The following is a 17680-nucleotide window of genomic DNA, read 5'->3' as shown; positions in this document are numbered from 1 at the left end:
CACCACTTATTTTAATAGTTCAGACACCAAATATACTGCAAACTATTGTCTTAAAACACTAAAATATAATTTCAAAGTCATCTTACAACATTTACCTTTAAAAATATGTGGCTTACAGCTACTTGTGAAAACTAACCAAGTTACCCCTGAGAGAGAGAGAGAGAGAGAGAGAGAGAGAGAGAGAGAGAGAGAGAGAGAGAGAGAGAGAGAGAGAGAGAGAGAACAAAAATACATATGCACATTAAATATATTTAATACACTAGTAACAGTACCTACACAAAGGTACATAAAGATTAATTCACAAAACTGGGTTTTAAGGATATACAGTATCAGAAAACATTAAACTAAAGAGAGAGAGAGAGAGAGAGAGAGAGACTGTTTGTCCAGGTGTTACCCTTCACAATGTCAGTATGTCAAGATGATTGGCAGTTAGGCCCACATCCCTCCCCCTAAGTGATATTAACTTAGTATTTAAATATAATATTGTAAGAAATAAACTAATTAAGAATAGCCCGCCCATTTCAAACAATATTGTATACAGTATTACTTGCAAAGAGTATAATAAGATTTATATTGGTCAAACGTCAAAAGGACTAAAAGTAAGAAGCTCCCAGCACAAATATGCCATTTCAAGAGACTTATCAAATAATGGCATTGCAGATCATTGGCTTAAGACAGGCCATGCGATGAACTGGAATGAGTCAGCGATAACTACAAGGTCAACGCTATCAGAAAAATAATCAGCTAGAAACTGTGTTTATTGAAGCTACATCCTCCAGGAATGACAGTCACCACCCTGGATTATTCCTTGATCCTTTGTCCTTGTCTTTTTTGTTTAAAGAACATTTTGCCCAGATTAACAAACCGTAACCCTGGCCCCCTTCTGGTTTTGTATGGAAGGCTCTATCAACTTCTTTTGTATTCAGTGTGAACATGAAAATGTAGAATAAACTACAAAAGCACTTCTTCAAAGTCCCGGTTTTCACTCACCTTCTGACATGAATTTTATAATATTCTCAAGCATGCGTCCATGCTATATTATATATATATATATATATATATATATATATATATATATATATATATATATATATATATATATATATATATATATATATATATACATTATATAGTATATGTATATATATATATATATATATATATATATATATATATATATATATATATATGTATGTATGTATGTATGTATGCATGTATATGTATGTTTATAACCTGGAAGATTGGGGCACCTAGAATGCCGAAGATTCATGAGGAATGAAACAGCAAACAGCCAGCGTAACGTTCTGTATTTTTATTTGGCCAAATTTTCAAGACTACCTGTCTCGTCATCAGGGCTGTAAGAATACAAAGAATAACAATTAAGAATAGACTCGGATAAAAATACTTACAAAAGCTCAAAACATGAAAACTCAAAATTTTTAAAAATTAGACTAAAAAACATACTCAAAAATATTAAAAAACCTAAAAATATTCACAGTAAACATCAAAAACAGTCGGAATGTTTTGTACCTAACTCTGTGAGAGCTATGGACTGAGCAACATCCCCAGTTCTCAGGAGGACAACCTAAGCTATGTATAAAACTGTGGAAGGAACAAGCTGCTTAATAGTTAAAGATTCCTGGATGGAGAGAGAGTGGTCATTTGGTGCTTGGGCAATATTAAAATTTTCATATGAAAATAATGTCTTGCATTTTTTGAAATGATCTCTTATATTAGAAAAATCTTTTGTTTGTAATTGACATCTTGTTCGGTGACTGACTCCAAGTTGAGAATCAACTCTCACTTTGAGCAATCTCTTAGTGGCTCCAATATATTTCCCAACTTAACATTTTGGGCATGTAAAACAATAAACCACCAGAGACCACATCAATGTGGGAAGCTTATCCTTATGGTAGAACAATGACCCATTGGTCTTAGGATTTTTTGGACATAATCTAATGTCCAGAGCTGGAAATGTACTGTGAATTGAACTTTGTAACATTTGTTTGAATTTATTCGATTGTACGAAAGAAATGGAGGCATACATTAATAATTTTGGGATATTAAGCATGGACAGACAGGTGTTTGCATCGTCCTTTTGGCCCTAGCTTTACCCACTTTTTACCTGTTTACTTGACCTCCATTCTTGCTTCCTTTTTTCAGTCTTGCTATCCAACCTCGCTAACTATTACTCCTTAGTAGAACTGTCGAGTTTTCTCCAGTTCCTCTTTTAGAGCCTTTTTCTTTATTTCCTTTATTTTCTGGATCTCTTTTATCTTGCTGTCTGACCACTTCAACTCCCTCTTTTCACTGTCTTAAGCACTGTATGGCCAAAAGTGTCTGGGTGCTTGGCTTGACCGCATAAATTTCAAAAGATCAATAAAGTAAACATGAACGACTCTGGCAAATAGTTAATTCTGTGGCATCACAATAAACATTTGAAAAAACTCCAAGAAAAGCTGGCAAATGGCAAGTGTGTAGTATTGAATAAAGTGATAGGTTTTTATTTTTAAGTGAATTTGTGCTGAGATGCTTAAACAGCCTATTGTGTACAGTATGTACTGGGCTAAGTAAGGCAATGCAAAATCAGGCTAGGTAATTCAATCATGATCGAGTGATTACATGCCTTCTATTTCATAGTTAAACACTTGGTGCGACTCCATTATGACATTTTTTTTTTTATCAGATAGGACATATTCATTTTTATGCTATATGAGAAATGGTCAGAGAGGGCTGCAGTGTGTGAAGGTAGGTTGGGGAGCTGGGAGTGGAGAAACATTTTTAGAGCCAAAGCTGTGTGTGCACCATAAGCAGTAGTGTTTGATGGAGTCATAGTGGTAAGTATAATAATATTATTGTAAGAGAAGAAAAAGTAATTTTTGTTGTATTACTGCAACATGAAGTTCATTGGTTTGAATATATTGTGTTAAAATTATTAATATCCCTTTCTCTCTCCCTCTCCCTCTCTCTCAGAATAAGTATCCTTTCTATAAGCAATATATTTCTTAATTATATTTGGGTTTACAGGAAATTGAGCATCAAACTCAACTTCAGGTACCACTTCAACGTAACTGTATGTGTGTGTCTTGCAATATCATATCTGAATCTCAAGTTTTATATGTATTATGTATTGCATTTGGTTTTACAGGAACTGGAACTTCAAACACCACTTCTACTGCAGCTGCAAACACAACATCCTCAAACACAACCTCGTCAAACACAACCTCGTCAAACACAACCGCGTCAAACACAACATCCTCAAATGTAACTGCATCAAACACAACTTCAACAAACAGTACGGGTTATATATATACATTTTACTGTTGTATTAAAGTTTCTTAAAACCACAGGTAGGTAATTGATGGGACACTTTCAGTGGCTGTACAAAGCTAGTACTGTATACAGGATTTGTTCTCACAAGAGGTACATTCATTTTCATCTGGTTTTAATGTCTAGAAATTCAGCATCTGCTTGAAGACAGAAAAATGTATACAAGATGTAAACAAATCAGTTTTCTCATTTAGTAAATATTTGCCAGCAACTTCAGGTGGTGAAGGTGGCAGTTGAGGAACTACAGTTGACATACACAAGGAAGGATCATGCAATAAACCACTGTGTCGAGCTATGATCTTCAGATGCAGTATCAGGAGTTATAAACTTTACCTGTTTGGGGGATAATTTTACCTTTCATGATTTAGACGTTGATCCAAACAGAAATGATAAATTAGGTAACTTCTGTAATACTAGTCAGCTTTCATGATGCTGTGTTTATAGTAATAGATTTTAATCCCCAGAGGCCTTTAAAAGTGCAATTGGCAATCATCTGATCATGCTGCCATACAAATTGGACTGCATATGAGCAGTAAATAAGGTGGTTGTTTCAATGAATCAGGTACGTTTCTAAGCTCTTAGTCTGCCTTATAATAGGTCGTTCGCTTTTCTGAAAGAGGGACACAATGTACAAGAATCAAATTAACAGGAATTCTGTAGTGGTTAGAATATACACTTTAAAAATATAACGTTCCGGGAAATGAGAAAACAGACTGAGGTGCTCAGTGAAACATTTGAAATTAAATCCTATCTACATTGAAAAACAAAAGCCATCTTTACAAAACACAGCTAATAATGTCTTCAATAACAATACCTAAGTCATAGTTGTTATGAATTATGGATAGGGATGATGAGAGTTGCTGTACCATTGTTGATCTTGAGCTGTTGTCAGGCCTTCCCAAAGCAACGAGCTCTGATCGCATAGACAAGGCATAATGGGCATTGAGGTCCAGAAATGTGTGTAAGCTTGGAAATAATATAGGCCATCCCTTGGAGGACAAGTATGTTGGTATGTTGGTGAATTTCATTTCATTACGTGACTTTAAGGTGAAAGCACATTTCTCTGGAATGTTTAGCTTTTTATTTTTTTGAGATTTCACTTCGTTTCCCAAGGAAGAATCTCTTCAGGAGGTGAACCAGCATATGGCGCAAATGCAAAGGCTTAAGCTAGAGCTTGAACCTATGGTAAATAATCTGGTTCATCGTCCAGGACTCCAGGCTTCTGAGGGGGGAGTCCTTTGACTGTGGGGGCTTTATATCCAGAGGGCAGCGCAGGCCTAGGCATGACCTGTGCATTCAGTGGCTGGTGAACCTGTAGACATTTCATAAATTAAGAATAAAGCATCCCTCTCTTTAAGAAGACATGGGCAAGGCTGTTTTCTCTCTCTTTGGAACCAGGTAGGTGATCTGTACTAAACTTGTGCATTGGCATTTGTTCTACAACCAAAAGAATACCAAATTTAGTGTAAAGGTAGAAGGGAATAAAGAGGGAAATGCTAGAGAGTATGAATAAAAAAATGGCACTGAAAGTGAAATGGAATGAAATAAAATGTGAACCCTTTTGACCAACCTAGGGCTCATGCAGTTGACACAGAGAAGAAACTATTTGTGTGGACGTGCTGGTCTGGTCTGGTGTTAGAGCTGTGACAGGTCAAGTTCTTAAGTTGGAATACTGCCTTGAGAATGTTTGTCTCTTATTTAAACACATGGGTTTAGTCTCAGATGCACAAGGCTGCACCTCCCCCTGACTCTTGTGTCACAATAAATGAACCACTTTTAGAAAATGTAATAATTCACCTGTTATATACCCCACAATTATTTCCAGAACCCAGCTCACTTGATAGATTTATTTCCAGATTGGGTTTCTTATCTCACTGGTCTCCAGTCTTCATAATATTTCACAATAGGAGAGAGGAGTGGAGTTGGTAATCACAAAATTGTACTTTATCTCAAGGGCAGGGTAAACCAGAATGGATGACAACTAAGGACTTTCACTAATAGCACTAAGGTTCCTCACTTCATGATATATTAAGCAAGTTGAGAAACATAAAAGCTGTTACACAGCAAAAGAAACACAAAAGCAAACAAAAAAATGGCACTCACCTTAGAGTAATAGTATACAAATGGAATATCAGTACAGTACTTTCATACGTGAAAAATGACTGAAGTTATGTTTACTTGCGTCTTACATGAAAATGGATATTCATTCAAAGTGGCAAAAGAAAAAAAGAGATTCTTGACATGTCTCACCAAAGCAGTTAAAGGCAATACTTTATAGTATGACCATTAACACATAATAAAGAGTTCAAAAACACAGAATAATTACACCCATAACTCCCATAGGGTAAAATGTCAGTGTCTCCTCAAAATTACTCCAAAATACTGAAGCATTGTAATTATGTAGCTCTATAATGCTGAAAAATACAAATCACGTAGGATTGAATATAATTACAGAATTAACATATTTCACATAAAAGATTTTAAAACTTAGAATACTTAACAGATATATATCCCATAGGATTAACATGGATGTAAAATAAATTGCAGTTCTTTTACTACACAGCCAAAATGAAATCTGTCAGAACCATAAATTCTGGACAATGCCTAATTCCCTCAGGGTTACTATATGACCAAAGAATTCTATCTCCCTTTGGAAGAAATTGCACTTTTGCAAATTGAGTTTCAACCCATTGCACTTCAGTGCTTCTGGTATTTTAGTCAAATTTTGAAGGGTGACAGATGGTAGGGTCCTTATTGGCATGCACTCCTCCAAATCACATACAGAATTCCCTTCAGTTTGACAGTCCATAACATTACTTCAGGATGTAACAAATAAAATCACTATCATCCTTGCAGGAACTACCTCGCTTTCCTCAGGGTTAGCTGGAATTGCACTTTGACTGTAACTGTTCAGACTTATCACAGTACTTACAGCCTTTCCTGCATATTGTCTTATGGGGATCTACTCACTGCCCCTGATATTCACCCCCCCCAAAGTCTTGAATAAAGCTTATTACCAGAATACAGTAATGCCCTTGATTCCCAGGGAAGGCACAGTAAAAAAGTTTTGAACAACTATTCTGGATCATACCTTAATTTGCTGTAATGTCCTGTGCTTCAAATGTAGAATGTGTTCCCCAGGGGTGACCCTCCTTGCCCTTGGAGGAGTGGCCACCCCTTCTAACTGGGAGACACTCACCCCTGTATCTAGGAAGGTGAGCACCTTTTCTTGCCATACATGTATCTGAACTAACAGTAAGCCCAACTTGTCAGGGAGCAGAGGAGGGGAGGCTGGTCCATGCTTCCTACTTGCCTAACACCCTCCTGTGTGTCCACCCATACCAGCAGCTGTCATTGCTGGAATCTCCTTTTGTCCCTGGGGAGGTGTTCTCCCTTACTAGGTCTATGCTCATCTGCAGTCATTGGCACTGCCCCATTCACCAGCCTGCGGGGTAGGTTGGCCATCAGTCAACATCTTCCCCATCCCCTCACTCTGGCACCACCCATGCAGCCCCCATCCAGGGAAAGGAGTTTATTATGTAGTCTTTGTGCACTCATGAGGAATGTGGCCCCAACCCTGGCAGGCGAAGCATCACTAGTCACCTTGCCGGGGGCACTGACCCTGACAGTACCCCATACCCCAGCAATCCCAGCAAGCATTCCTCTCCCTTTGGGGCCTGACCCCCATGCAGGTACCCATGCATTTCTTGCTGGCCCACATTGCCTACTGGCTGATTGCACCATTCTGAGCTGCGCTTGCTTGTTACCTATTATAGTTCACCTCTTATCCTCACCAAATCTACTGATTAGCCTCTGGATGTGTTATCAGTTCTTATAACAACTTGGGCCCATTCATAAAAGGCCCCTATAGTAATGGGTTGGCAGTATTTCTAATAAACTGCACTGGCATATTGCAAGTTTGTCCTCACCTGGGAGTCTGCCATGGTCATCAAGTGCAAAACTTTCAACTTTTATGCAAATTCAGTGCACACACTCTCAAACTATTTCTTCGGGCTTCCTTATCGGTTGGTACCTTTGGCACAGGTCTGCTGCGTGTTCTTTACTCAACTGAAATTTATCAAACATCATTTCCTTGAAATCTTCCCATGAGTGACACCTCACCAATTCATTTCAGAGAGGACCGAGTCCGACACGCCTATGTGATAGGAGGATTTATAGGTGGTCGGACCTGTCTGGTATCGCCTCTTCCACCTCTCTGAGGAAGACTTTCACTGATATGTATTCTGGTTCAGTGTAGTAGTCCTTAAATTCATGAACCTGACTTGTGTAGTAGGGAAGGTTTGTCACCAAGATGCTTGTTGTAGACAAATGCCATCTATTCATCTATCTGCTGTCAGGTTTCCAACATCTATAGCCTTCAGCGAAGTTGGCATAATTCTTCCTCCAGGAGACGAATATGCTTTTCATGGGCTTTGTGTACAGTTCCCTTTGGATGATTAAATTCTTTCAGTTTTAACCATGATATTGCTGTACATTGCTGGTCTACCCTCCCAGCTGTAAATGGGTGCCAGCATTTGCTGGAGGTCAAAATAAAGCTTTTTGGGTGAGTTGCTTCATTTGTGAAAGCTTGCTGAGAATCTTGGAAGCTGTACCCTTCTGGTGCTACACCGTCAAAAGGGGAAAAGGCATATCAGGAAAATAATACGTAGTTTATCACTAGTTATAAACATGATGTCTTTCAACTTTGTCAAGATCACTGTACCTTAAGAATATTAACAACTTGAGGGTGATACTTGCATCTACCTTGCCTAGGATCCAGACTTGTGCAAAAGTAGAAATAATGGACTCAGCTGTCTTAAGAGATTGGTTACTGAGTACATTAAGGTTAATTTTACCCTTACATCAACTATAAATGGCAAGGTTTCAAATCTTGATTGGAGTATTCGCACTTGCCACTTAATTTCCTTTGGATGCAAACTTTCCTTAAGGTTAAGAGAATTTGAGATTAACCTGTTATTAGTGGCTTGGTTTTTCTGTGCCAGGTAAATACAGTAATTGACTTTGGCCAGTCACAGAGGATAAAAAGACATCAGTTAACATTATCATCTTAGAATGCTGGCCAAGCATGAATGTGCATGCAAAAGAACACAAGTATATACCAAAAATTACCAACACTTTATATATACAAGGTACTGTACTGTATTTTTGACAACTGCAGTAATCTCTGATAACAGCCCTGCTGTTTTAGATATTAGTTTCAATGGCATATTTTAATCTCAAGTTTTATCTGTATTATATGATACTTAATACTTTTTGGTTTTACAGAAAACACAACTTCAAACACCACTTCAGCCGCAGCTTCAAACACAACTGCATCAAATACAACTGCATCAAACACAACCGCGTCAAACACAACTGCGTCAAATACAACGGCATCAAACACAACGGCGTCAAACACAACAGCATCAAACACAACGGCATCAAACACAACGGCTTCAAACACAACTTCAACAAATAGTACAGGTATGTATAATTATTTTACTATTGTATTAAAAATTTTTAAAACCACAGGTTGGTAATTGACAAGGATACTGTCAGTGGTATACAAATTTTTTATATATATATATATATATATATATATATATATATATATATATATATATATATATATATATATATATATATATATATATATATATATATATATATATATATATATATATATATATATATATATATATATATATATATATATATATATATATATATATAATATATATATATATATATATATATATATATATAATATATATATATATATACATAGCGCAAAAAAAAAAGCCCACTACATTTGTAAACAAATCATAGCAATGATATAAAAAAGGAAAATAAAAGGGAAAATTTTAGTTCACTTATATTTTTTCAATACTTAGACATTTCTCCATTATTTTTAAGTACAGCTTTTTAACCTTCTTGGCATTGAATGTGCTAAATTTTTGAAATATTGTGCATCCATGTCTTCAAACCAAAACTTACGGATGGCATCCTTCAATTTGGGAGGGACGTTTTTTCATCTGCTAGTGCCTTCAGTTTCCGTTTCATGTATGCCCAGCAATTTTCAATTGGGTTTTAAATCTGGTGAATTGCCTGGCCAGTCCAATTTCTGAATATTAAATTCCTTAAGAAGGTTTGTGACCTTGTGAAATCGGTGGCAAGGTGCTCCATCTTGCATAAATACACGCATGCCCAAAAGTTCCTTGTAAGGGACTAATTCATTTTCCAAGACATTTTCATAAATCTCCATTCATTGTCGTGCTCTCTGGGAGAAAATATAATCCCCCACTACCCCCATATCCGCTGAAACATCCCCATACCATCACATAAGCTGGATGTTTCACAGTCTTGACTGTGTATTTTGATGCATAAGCGGTTAGATCCTTGGGGCCTCCTTACTTTCTTGCCAGCGCTATGAATAATGTGGAAGTTAGATTCATCGCTAAAAACTACCCTTTCCCAATCCTTTTCAGTCCACTTCAAATATTTTCTGCAAAAAGCCATCCTTTTTTTTTTTTTTTCATAGGCTTAGTGAGGGTGGCTTCTTTGCTGCAACACGACATGGGAGACCAAGGTCTTTCTGCAATCGATGTTGCACGGTCCGTTCAGATACGTTCCTAAGCAGATCAGGGTTTTGAGACTTCAAAATTTTGGCTGGCATTGATGGATGTTCCATAACAATCCTTTTTAAAATGTTATCCGTTCTTTTTGTAGTTTTTCGTGGCCTCCTGAGCCTTTCTTCCGCTTCAGTGATGAATCAAGGTCTCCTGTCTTGGAGCGGTTGCACCACAATGAGACGGTGCTTTTAGAGATTCCCAGCTCTCTTGCAATAGCTGACATTGACTTGCCAGTTTTCCATAGGGTCACAATTTCTGCTTTCTTAACCAAGGATAAGGAAGTTTTAGCCATAATTCATTAGCTAGCCAAGAGCGCCAAATGTATGACGCGTGAATACGAGCGCATACAATGACAGCAGACCTTTGTGATATGAGTATCACTGAAGTGCATTAGAAACTCATGGTACCGAACAGCGAGACAATACAGGCTGCCAGACGAACGATAAATTGGGGAAAATATATACTTCTCGGGCGGAAATCGCAAGAAAAGTCCGAATATTAGAGTAATATATAGGAGTCGTTCGCTTTTTATACTATATATATATATATATATATATATATATATATATATATATATATATATATATATATATATATATATATATATATATATATATATATATATATATATATATATATATATATATATAATATATATATATATATATATATATATATATATATATATATATAATATATATATATATATAATATATATATATATATATATATATATATATATATATATATAATATATATATATGTATATATATATATATATATATATATATATATATATATATATATATATATATATATATATATATATATATATATATATGTATATATATATATATATATATATATATATATATATATATATATATATATATATATATATATATATATATATATATATATATATATATATATTTAATGTCTAGCAATTCAGCATCTGCTTGAAGACAGACACATGTTTAAAAGATGTAAACAAATCAGTTTTCTCATTTGGCAAATATTTGCTAGCACAACTTCAGAAAGGGAAGGTAGCAGTTGAGGCACTATGGTTGACATACACAAGGAAGCACGATGGAGTAAACCATTGTAATGAGCTCTACAGTATCAGCATTTTTTATTATTATTATTATTATTATTATTATTATTATTATTATTATTATTATTATTATTACTGTATTATTATTATTATTATTATTATGAACCCTATTCATATGGAACAAGCCCACAGAGGCTTTTGACTTGAAGTTCAAGCTTCCAAAGAATATGGTGTTCATTAAAAAGAAGTAACACGAGGTAAAGGGAAGTACCAAAAGAGATTACTTATTAAAAAAGAAAAAATAAATTAATTTTATAAATAAATAGATGAAAATGTAAGTAAATTATTAAAATGCAAAGAGTTGTATTAGGCTAGTAATGCATTGCATCTTCACTTCAGCTTCTGAAGTTCCAGGTGCATGACATCCTCTGGGAGGATGTTCCACAGTCCAGTGGTGTGAGGATGAAAAGACCTCTGAAACTGAGAAGTCGACAGCGAGGCATATTTACTAGATATTAGTGCTCTGTTCAACAAATCTGGTTGCTCTTGCCAGTAAAAGGGGATCAGGGATCAGTTGTGAATGTGAAAGATCTCTGTTAAAACACAACTTATGAAAATCTAACAAACAAGACATCCGTCGAAGGTCCAGTTCATAACTGCTAATATTAGGAAAAAGAAACCTACCAACACAAAGCACTCTTTCTAAGAGATAAATCTCTGACAGAAGCAGACAGCCACACCAGAGAACAGTTTTCTAGTAAAGGGAGTACAAATGACCTAAAACTGGTTGCATTGATTTTCTCACTGTTATAAATACAGTAGATGAGACCTTATGTACAATACCCAACTTCTGTGTGGCATTTGCCAACACTTTCATTAGGTGTTTCCCAAGAGTAAGATGTGAATCAAAAAGTTACACCTAGAATAGTTAAAGCTTCAGACTCATTCAGCAGAGTCCCATTCACTTGAAGGGGAGAATGGGGTGGAAAATCTGCATGAGATCTGATGATCAATAGTAGTGTTTTCATTTTACTGGATTTCAGCCTCATACCCCAACTACACCATTCACTAATCCAATCCATATCACGATTGACTCTAATGGCAGCTTCATTTCTCATAAGTGGAGAATTTACTACACCCACATGTCGTTTTCCTGACCAACAACCATATGACTTGTATACACAAAAAATAACAGTGGACCAAGAACGCTTTGTATACACAAAAAATAACAGTGGACCAAGAACACTACCCTGTTTAACTCCAGACACAATAGGTCTTGGTTTGCTAGAGAGCCCATCAGCAGCAACTCGCTGCTGCCTACCTGTAAGAAATCTTGAAGGAAACCTGAAACATATCCATTCACTCCAAAAATATGAAGCTTATAAGCAAGTGTCTTGTGATTTGCTAAATTGAAAGCAGCTCTAAAATCTATTTGAATTATCCTACACTCAAAATCCTTATCAAGGTTCCCTTGCAAATGGCATGTCAAATGTAAATGAGCATTGCAGGTACCTTTCTGCTCCTCATATGCATATTGACTATCGGCTAACAATCCTTTAGATTCCACATTCTCATATAGTAGCTAAAAATAAATTTTTCTGGAAGTTTGGAGAGTGCAAGGAGAATAGAAACTACCTGTTTAGGAATAAGTTTTGTGATTTACATACTGATCAGAGTAGAAATTATAATTTATGTAACTTCCTGTAATACTAGTCAGTTTTCATGATGCTGTGTTTATGGTGAGGGATTTTAATGCCCACAATCCTATGAAAGTGCAATTGGCAATCATCTGATTGTGTTGTTACACAAAGTGGACTGCTTATGGGCAGTAAGCGCATTGTGGCCTAAATGAAATGAATACTTTCAAACCTTATAGCCACTGTGACCCAATTATTGTTACGGAAGATGTTATTATTCTGTTATCTAAGTAAAACAAGAATATTGTGTGATAGCCTTTCAATTTGATTAAAGAAAAAATTACTTGTAATGTAAAAGTAGAGCAAGCAAGGAAAAAGGACGACCTGTTAAGTCGTTCGCATTTCCTGAATAGAAGACACTATCTGAAAAATTGCCTAACCCTTTATGCTTCCCTGCATGAAGGTACCCTTCTATCGAGGGTGTGGGCACACGGAGGTTGGCGGAACTGCATTTCTTCCCTTCCGGTCTGGTATCCCCTTATTCGGGTTTTGCCAGACTGACAGAAGGGGCATGGAATCTATCTGACAAGATCCCTATGGAAACCCTCATCTTCCCTAGGGACTGGGCACAATCGTCTCTGTTGAGAATTCTAGAGGAGTGGCTGGCGGAGAATTTCAAGCTCACGCCAGCTAAAGGGGTCTTTACTGTGTTCTCTTTGAGAAACCTGCTTCCTACCCCTTGTGCTCCGAATGTAGCCCCTCTTATCAACAGGCTTGTTTCGGAAGTAAACCACTGACACATCTCCGGGAGACAGATCCCACAGATACGTTCACAGGGAATCTTCTAACCCCGGACTACGCTTCTAATTTATTCAGCGTATAGCTCCCTAAGCTTCCGGAGTCGTTCCCGGAAGCTGAAACAAGGTGTAAGGACAGGCTTGCCAGGTCCTTGAACTCTTTGACTTTAACGGAAGCAATGTCTGTGGTATATAATGGCGGTTCGTTGTTTCGGGTCCTGATAAAATCCCTCTTGTCAGGTTTTCTGCAGGACCTGTTTAATTTCATCACAGTCCGGTTGGACAGCTGAAAACGCATCTTTCGGCAGCCACGTTCCGCCATGAGCCAAATAGGCTTATGAACAGTTTCACCTGGGGAATTAATCTTTTCCCCGGGTGGGCGTTGTTACGGTCTGTCCAGGGCTACTAAAGTTAATCAGAGCCTCTGTTCTCGTTGGGGTCTACCCTACAAGCGGAAACAATCTGAACTTGCCAGGCCCTATCCCAAGTCCAGCAAGAAGTTCATGTAGTTCAATCGCCCCCCTGCTCAGGCAGTGGTGCAGGCTCTTCAGGTTCCTGCCCCTGGACAACCGTCAGCCTCTCACTCCCAGCCTCCACCTCAATGTGTGCTGGTTCAGCCAACACATCAGCCCCTAGTGGCTCCCCCATATGTCTCCGCCTGGGTTTTCACTGCTTCATACGAAAACCCAAGGAAAGGATTTTCACTAGGCATTCTACCAGAGGCACTGAGCCTCGGGGTTATGACAGGGGCAGGGAAGCATCCTGCTCCTCTCCGAGAAATTGGGAAGGGAAGGTAAAGGCTCCAGGGGAGGCAGGCAAGCCTCCTCCCAGTGGTATTTCTCAGGTGGGCGGGAGGCTGTACCATTTTCGGGGCCAGTGGAACTTCAGTAACTGGGCCCAGAGTATAGTTATCAAAGGCCTGGGGTGGAGCTGGACTGTTGTGAAGGGTCTGTTAAGGAAACAGGCAATAAAGAAAGCGTGACACTTGTAATCGCAAGGCAGACTTTTTCAGTCTGCCAAAGAAGTTCCCTTCCTCTGGGAATAATTCCAGACTTGTCCCGTTTATATTCCTCATTCAATGCGACAAGTCTCGGATGCTTACAGTCTTGTAGGTTCGGATCCTACTGCACTGTGGAGCTGTAACCACCTCTATAGGCCTTTCCGACGCTTCCTATCACGTCTTAGTTGCAGGAAGGTTCTCTCCCTTCTTGGGATTCAGGCTCGAGGGGCAGACGTACCCCTTCAGGATCATGCCCTCCTCAATGTAGCCCCCAGAATCTTCGCCAGTTTGAACGATACCGTAGTTCAACAGCTCCGGTATTAGAAGGTTATGCTAGCCGCATATCTAGTCGGCTGGCTCATTTGGGCATCCAGCGTTGAGGATTGCTGGAGAGTGCCGGCCATTGTAACCGGGGCTTCCAAGTACACAGGAAGGAATCCCGCCTGATTCTGGAGGGTAGCCTTCAGTGGTTGTAAATCCAGTGGAAGCGGAAGAGATAGCAAGGGCAACCAGGCATTTCATCAAACAAGCGTACCTCTCGCCGTGCCCAAGGAATGGTCTTGGGCTCTCGTCAGTTTGCTTCAGTGACGGTTCTCCTTCTGAAGTCAAAGCTGGAGTTTATAAACGGGGTATGGCGGAGTCAGGGACATGTCTCCCTGATTCCTCCTATTTGAACAGGGGCCTCCGGCCTTGGGCAACAGTCAAGAGCTTATCGAAGTCAGTTCCTCTTCAGCTTCCCCCTCCGGCCCCAGTATTCCACACCGTCACCTCTCTGAGCGGGTGGGGTGGATATTTTTAACTCCATGAAGTACATGGAACTTAGTCGGCCGCGTTTCGGCAGTTCCATATCAATGCTTTGGGGTGCTGTGGCAGTCTTCCTGCCCTTGGGAAAACTTCTTCCTCCCAGGAGGATTCATTTAAGGCTGGTTCTGAACAACACAGCAGTAGTGCGCTGCGTAAACAAGGGGGTTCGAAGTCGAATCGAATCAATCAGGTTATGATTCAATCTTCTCCATAGCAAACAGACACAAGTGGCATCTGTCTGCCACCCTTCTCGTAGGGGTCCAAAAGGTCGCTGCAGTTTCCCTATCCAGGCGTCCCCCTGGTGTCGGAATGGTCCTTAGACGGGGCGTCATTCAGGTAGTTTTGCGATCTGATTCCAGACCTAGTAGGAGGTCTGTTTGCAACCCAATTCAGCCACAAACTATCTTGTTGTGTGGCCCCCCAACCTGGACCCTCTAGCTCTCTCCACGGACACAGTGTCGTTAGGTTGGAACGGGTGGAAGTGAACCTGTTATTTAAAGTCCTTCACAAGTTCAGAACATTCAAGGGTTGAGTAGGTCTAGTAAATCCCAACGGGCTGGAAGCCAGTTGGTTTCCACTCCTTCTGGGGTTGAAACCTTGGTGCTCCAAATCTGCGACCCAAAACTGCCACGAGTGGTATAAACTCAGCCCGTGTCAGCCTCCTCAGAGTTCTGGTGCCCTAGATTTGTGGTCTTTGTGAAATTTACAGTTTAGGGGGAAACTAGTATTGGTCCTGTTATTACTGTCTTCCTAGAATCAGACAGGGATTCTACTCTGCTGCAGTATGGTTCTGCAGTCAAGTAACTAGCACTCTTCATATAGTTTCTGAAGCTACAGTAATGTCGCAGCCGCATCGGCCCCGAGGAAAGTGTTTTGTGCGGTTTTTGAAATCAGCCTCACAGGCCCGTAACTTTCAACCCTAAGGCCTGTGTTCGTCTGAGACCAGTACTCCGTCCACATTCGGTTTCCTGGTCTTTGAGTAATGTATCGGAGTTAGCTTCGGTAACCAACAATCATCTTGTTCTTACCTTTCCTTGTTGGTCCTTGTTGAGGAAGACCCTAATTTTAATCAGCTTAGCTTCTAGTGCTAGTATTCCTGTACTGTCTGCCCTGTCTAGCGAAACCAACCATATTGGTTTCCCCACATCAGGGGTAGTGTTGCAGATTCCTCACCCTAACTTTCTAGCTAAAGTTGAAGGTCCTCATTTTGGGTGGTCACCTTCAAAAGTACTCCCCTTTCACAAGGTTTGTCTCTGTGCCCAGTTTATTCCTTACAGGCTTATTTTGACAGGACCTCTCAATTTTTGTCAGGCCCTCTCTTTATTAGAAAGGGGGCGTGTACTGTCATGTGTCTGCTATTAGGCAGCAAGTTTTGTATTTTCTTAAAACAAGCCTATTCAGGTTCAATTCCAAAGCTCATGATATTAGAGCAGTGACCACTTACATTAATTATTTTCATTACATGAATTTCGGGGACCTTACCAAATGTTCAGGGTGGAATTCTCCCTAGTTTTCAAACGTCACTGTTTGAAATCTTTAGAAGCTCTTAAATTCTCTCACGGTGGCGGCAGGGAACTTTGCCCCCTCTCTGGTTCCCTTTCTGATCCTTAGTCACTTTCCCCTTCACTGCCTCAGTTATTTTACAAGCAGTTCATTGTCTTTAATAGCATAAGAATGATATTTATTTCTCTGTTATTATTTCACCGGGTGACACGGGACCCGATCCAGAAAAAGGATTTTGACAAAGGAAAATCTATTTCTGGGAGGGGCCCGTGTCACCCGGTGACCCACCCCTGTTTTTCATTCTCTCCCTCCCATGGTAAACATCATTCTGGTGGGGTGGGTGCTAACATGGAATGCGACTAGTGTTGCCTTGTGTACAGTCCGCGAGTAGTGCATGGGTTTGTATCGGCACCTCTCTCGTTGGGACTTTTGACATTGGGAATCTTTATAGGGCAGGGTCCCGTGATTGTGACAATCTCACCCTTTACCATACACGACTCCATCTAGTGGAGCTCGCTCTGGGGGTAATAACCCCAGCTTTACATTTAGCTTTTCTCTGGTACCTAGCAACGGAATTACCTAGAAATAAGTGCTGAATGGATTATTTCACCGGGTGACACGGGCCCCTCCCCAGAAATAGATTTTTCCTTTGTCAAAATCCTTTAATAACTACAAATTTCTAATGGTTTGTGTACTTACTATAAATTTATAACAAATTAGGTAATGAGAAAGCACAAACAGACTTGTACAATGAAACAAATTAAAATAAATCTCCTAATATATGAACTTGCTCTACATTTACATTAGCCATCTTTTCATAATCAAATTGAAAGGCTGTCACATATCAATCTCTGGTTTTACTTACAAACATGCTGATAACGTTGTTATTAACAATACCTGGGTCACAATGGATATGAATTAGG

The 17680-nt window shown here is 38.9% G+C and overlaps 1 protein-coding gene across 16 annotated transcripts in view; it reads left to right on the top strand.

The window, feature by feature from the left end:
- LOC136852944 (mucin-21-like) overlaps positions 1-17680 on the top strand; it is a 159509-nt gene that overhangs the window by 35677 nt on the left and 106152 nt on the right. For 8 of the 16 annotated variants that reach the window (XM_067128033.1, XM_067128019.1, XM_067127986.1 and 5 more), the window contains exons 3-4: positions 3149-3295; positions 8617-8814. In XM_067128033.1, coding sequence (XP_066984134.1) covers positions 3149-3295; positions 8617-8814 — 345 coding nt within the window. The remainder of the gene's footprint in view (positions 1-3148; positions 3296-8616; positions 8815-17680) is intronic. The other 8 variants (XM_067128100.1, XM_067128081.1, XM_067128073.1 and 5 more) reach the window with 1 other exon arrangement.

Source organism: Macrobrachium rosenbergii, chromosome 3 (genome assembly GCF_040412425.1).
Source record: "Macrobrachium rosenbergii isolate ZJJX-2024 chromosome 3, ASM4041242v1, whole genome shotgun sequence".
In the NCBI taxonomy this organism is placed as follows: Eukaryota; Metazoa; Arthropoda; class Malacostraca; order Decapoda; family Palaemonidae; genus Macrobrachium; species Macrobrachium rosenbergii.
This window is presented reverse-complemented; position numbering and strand designations above follow the sequence as displayed.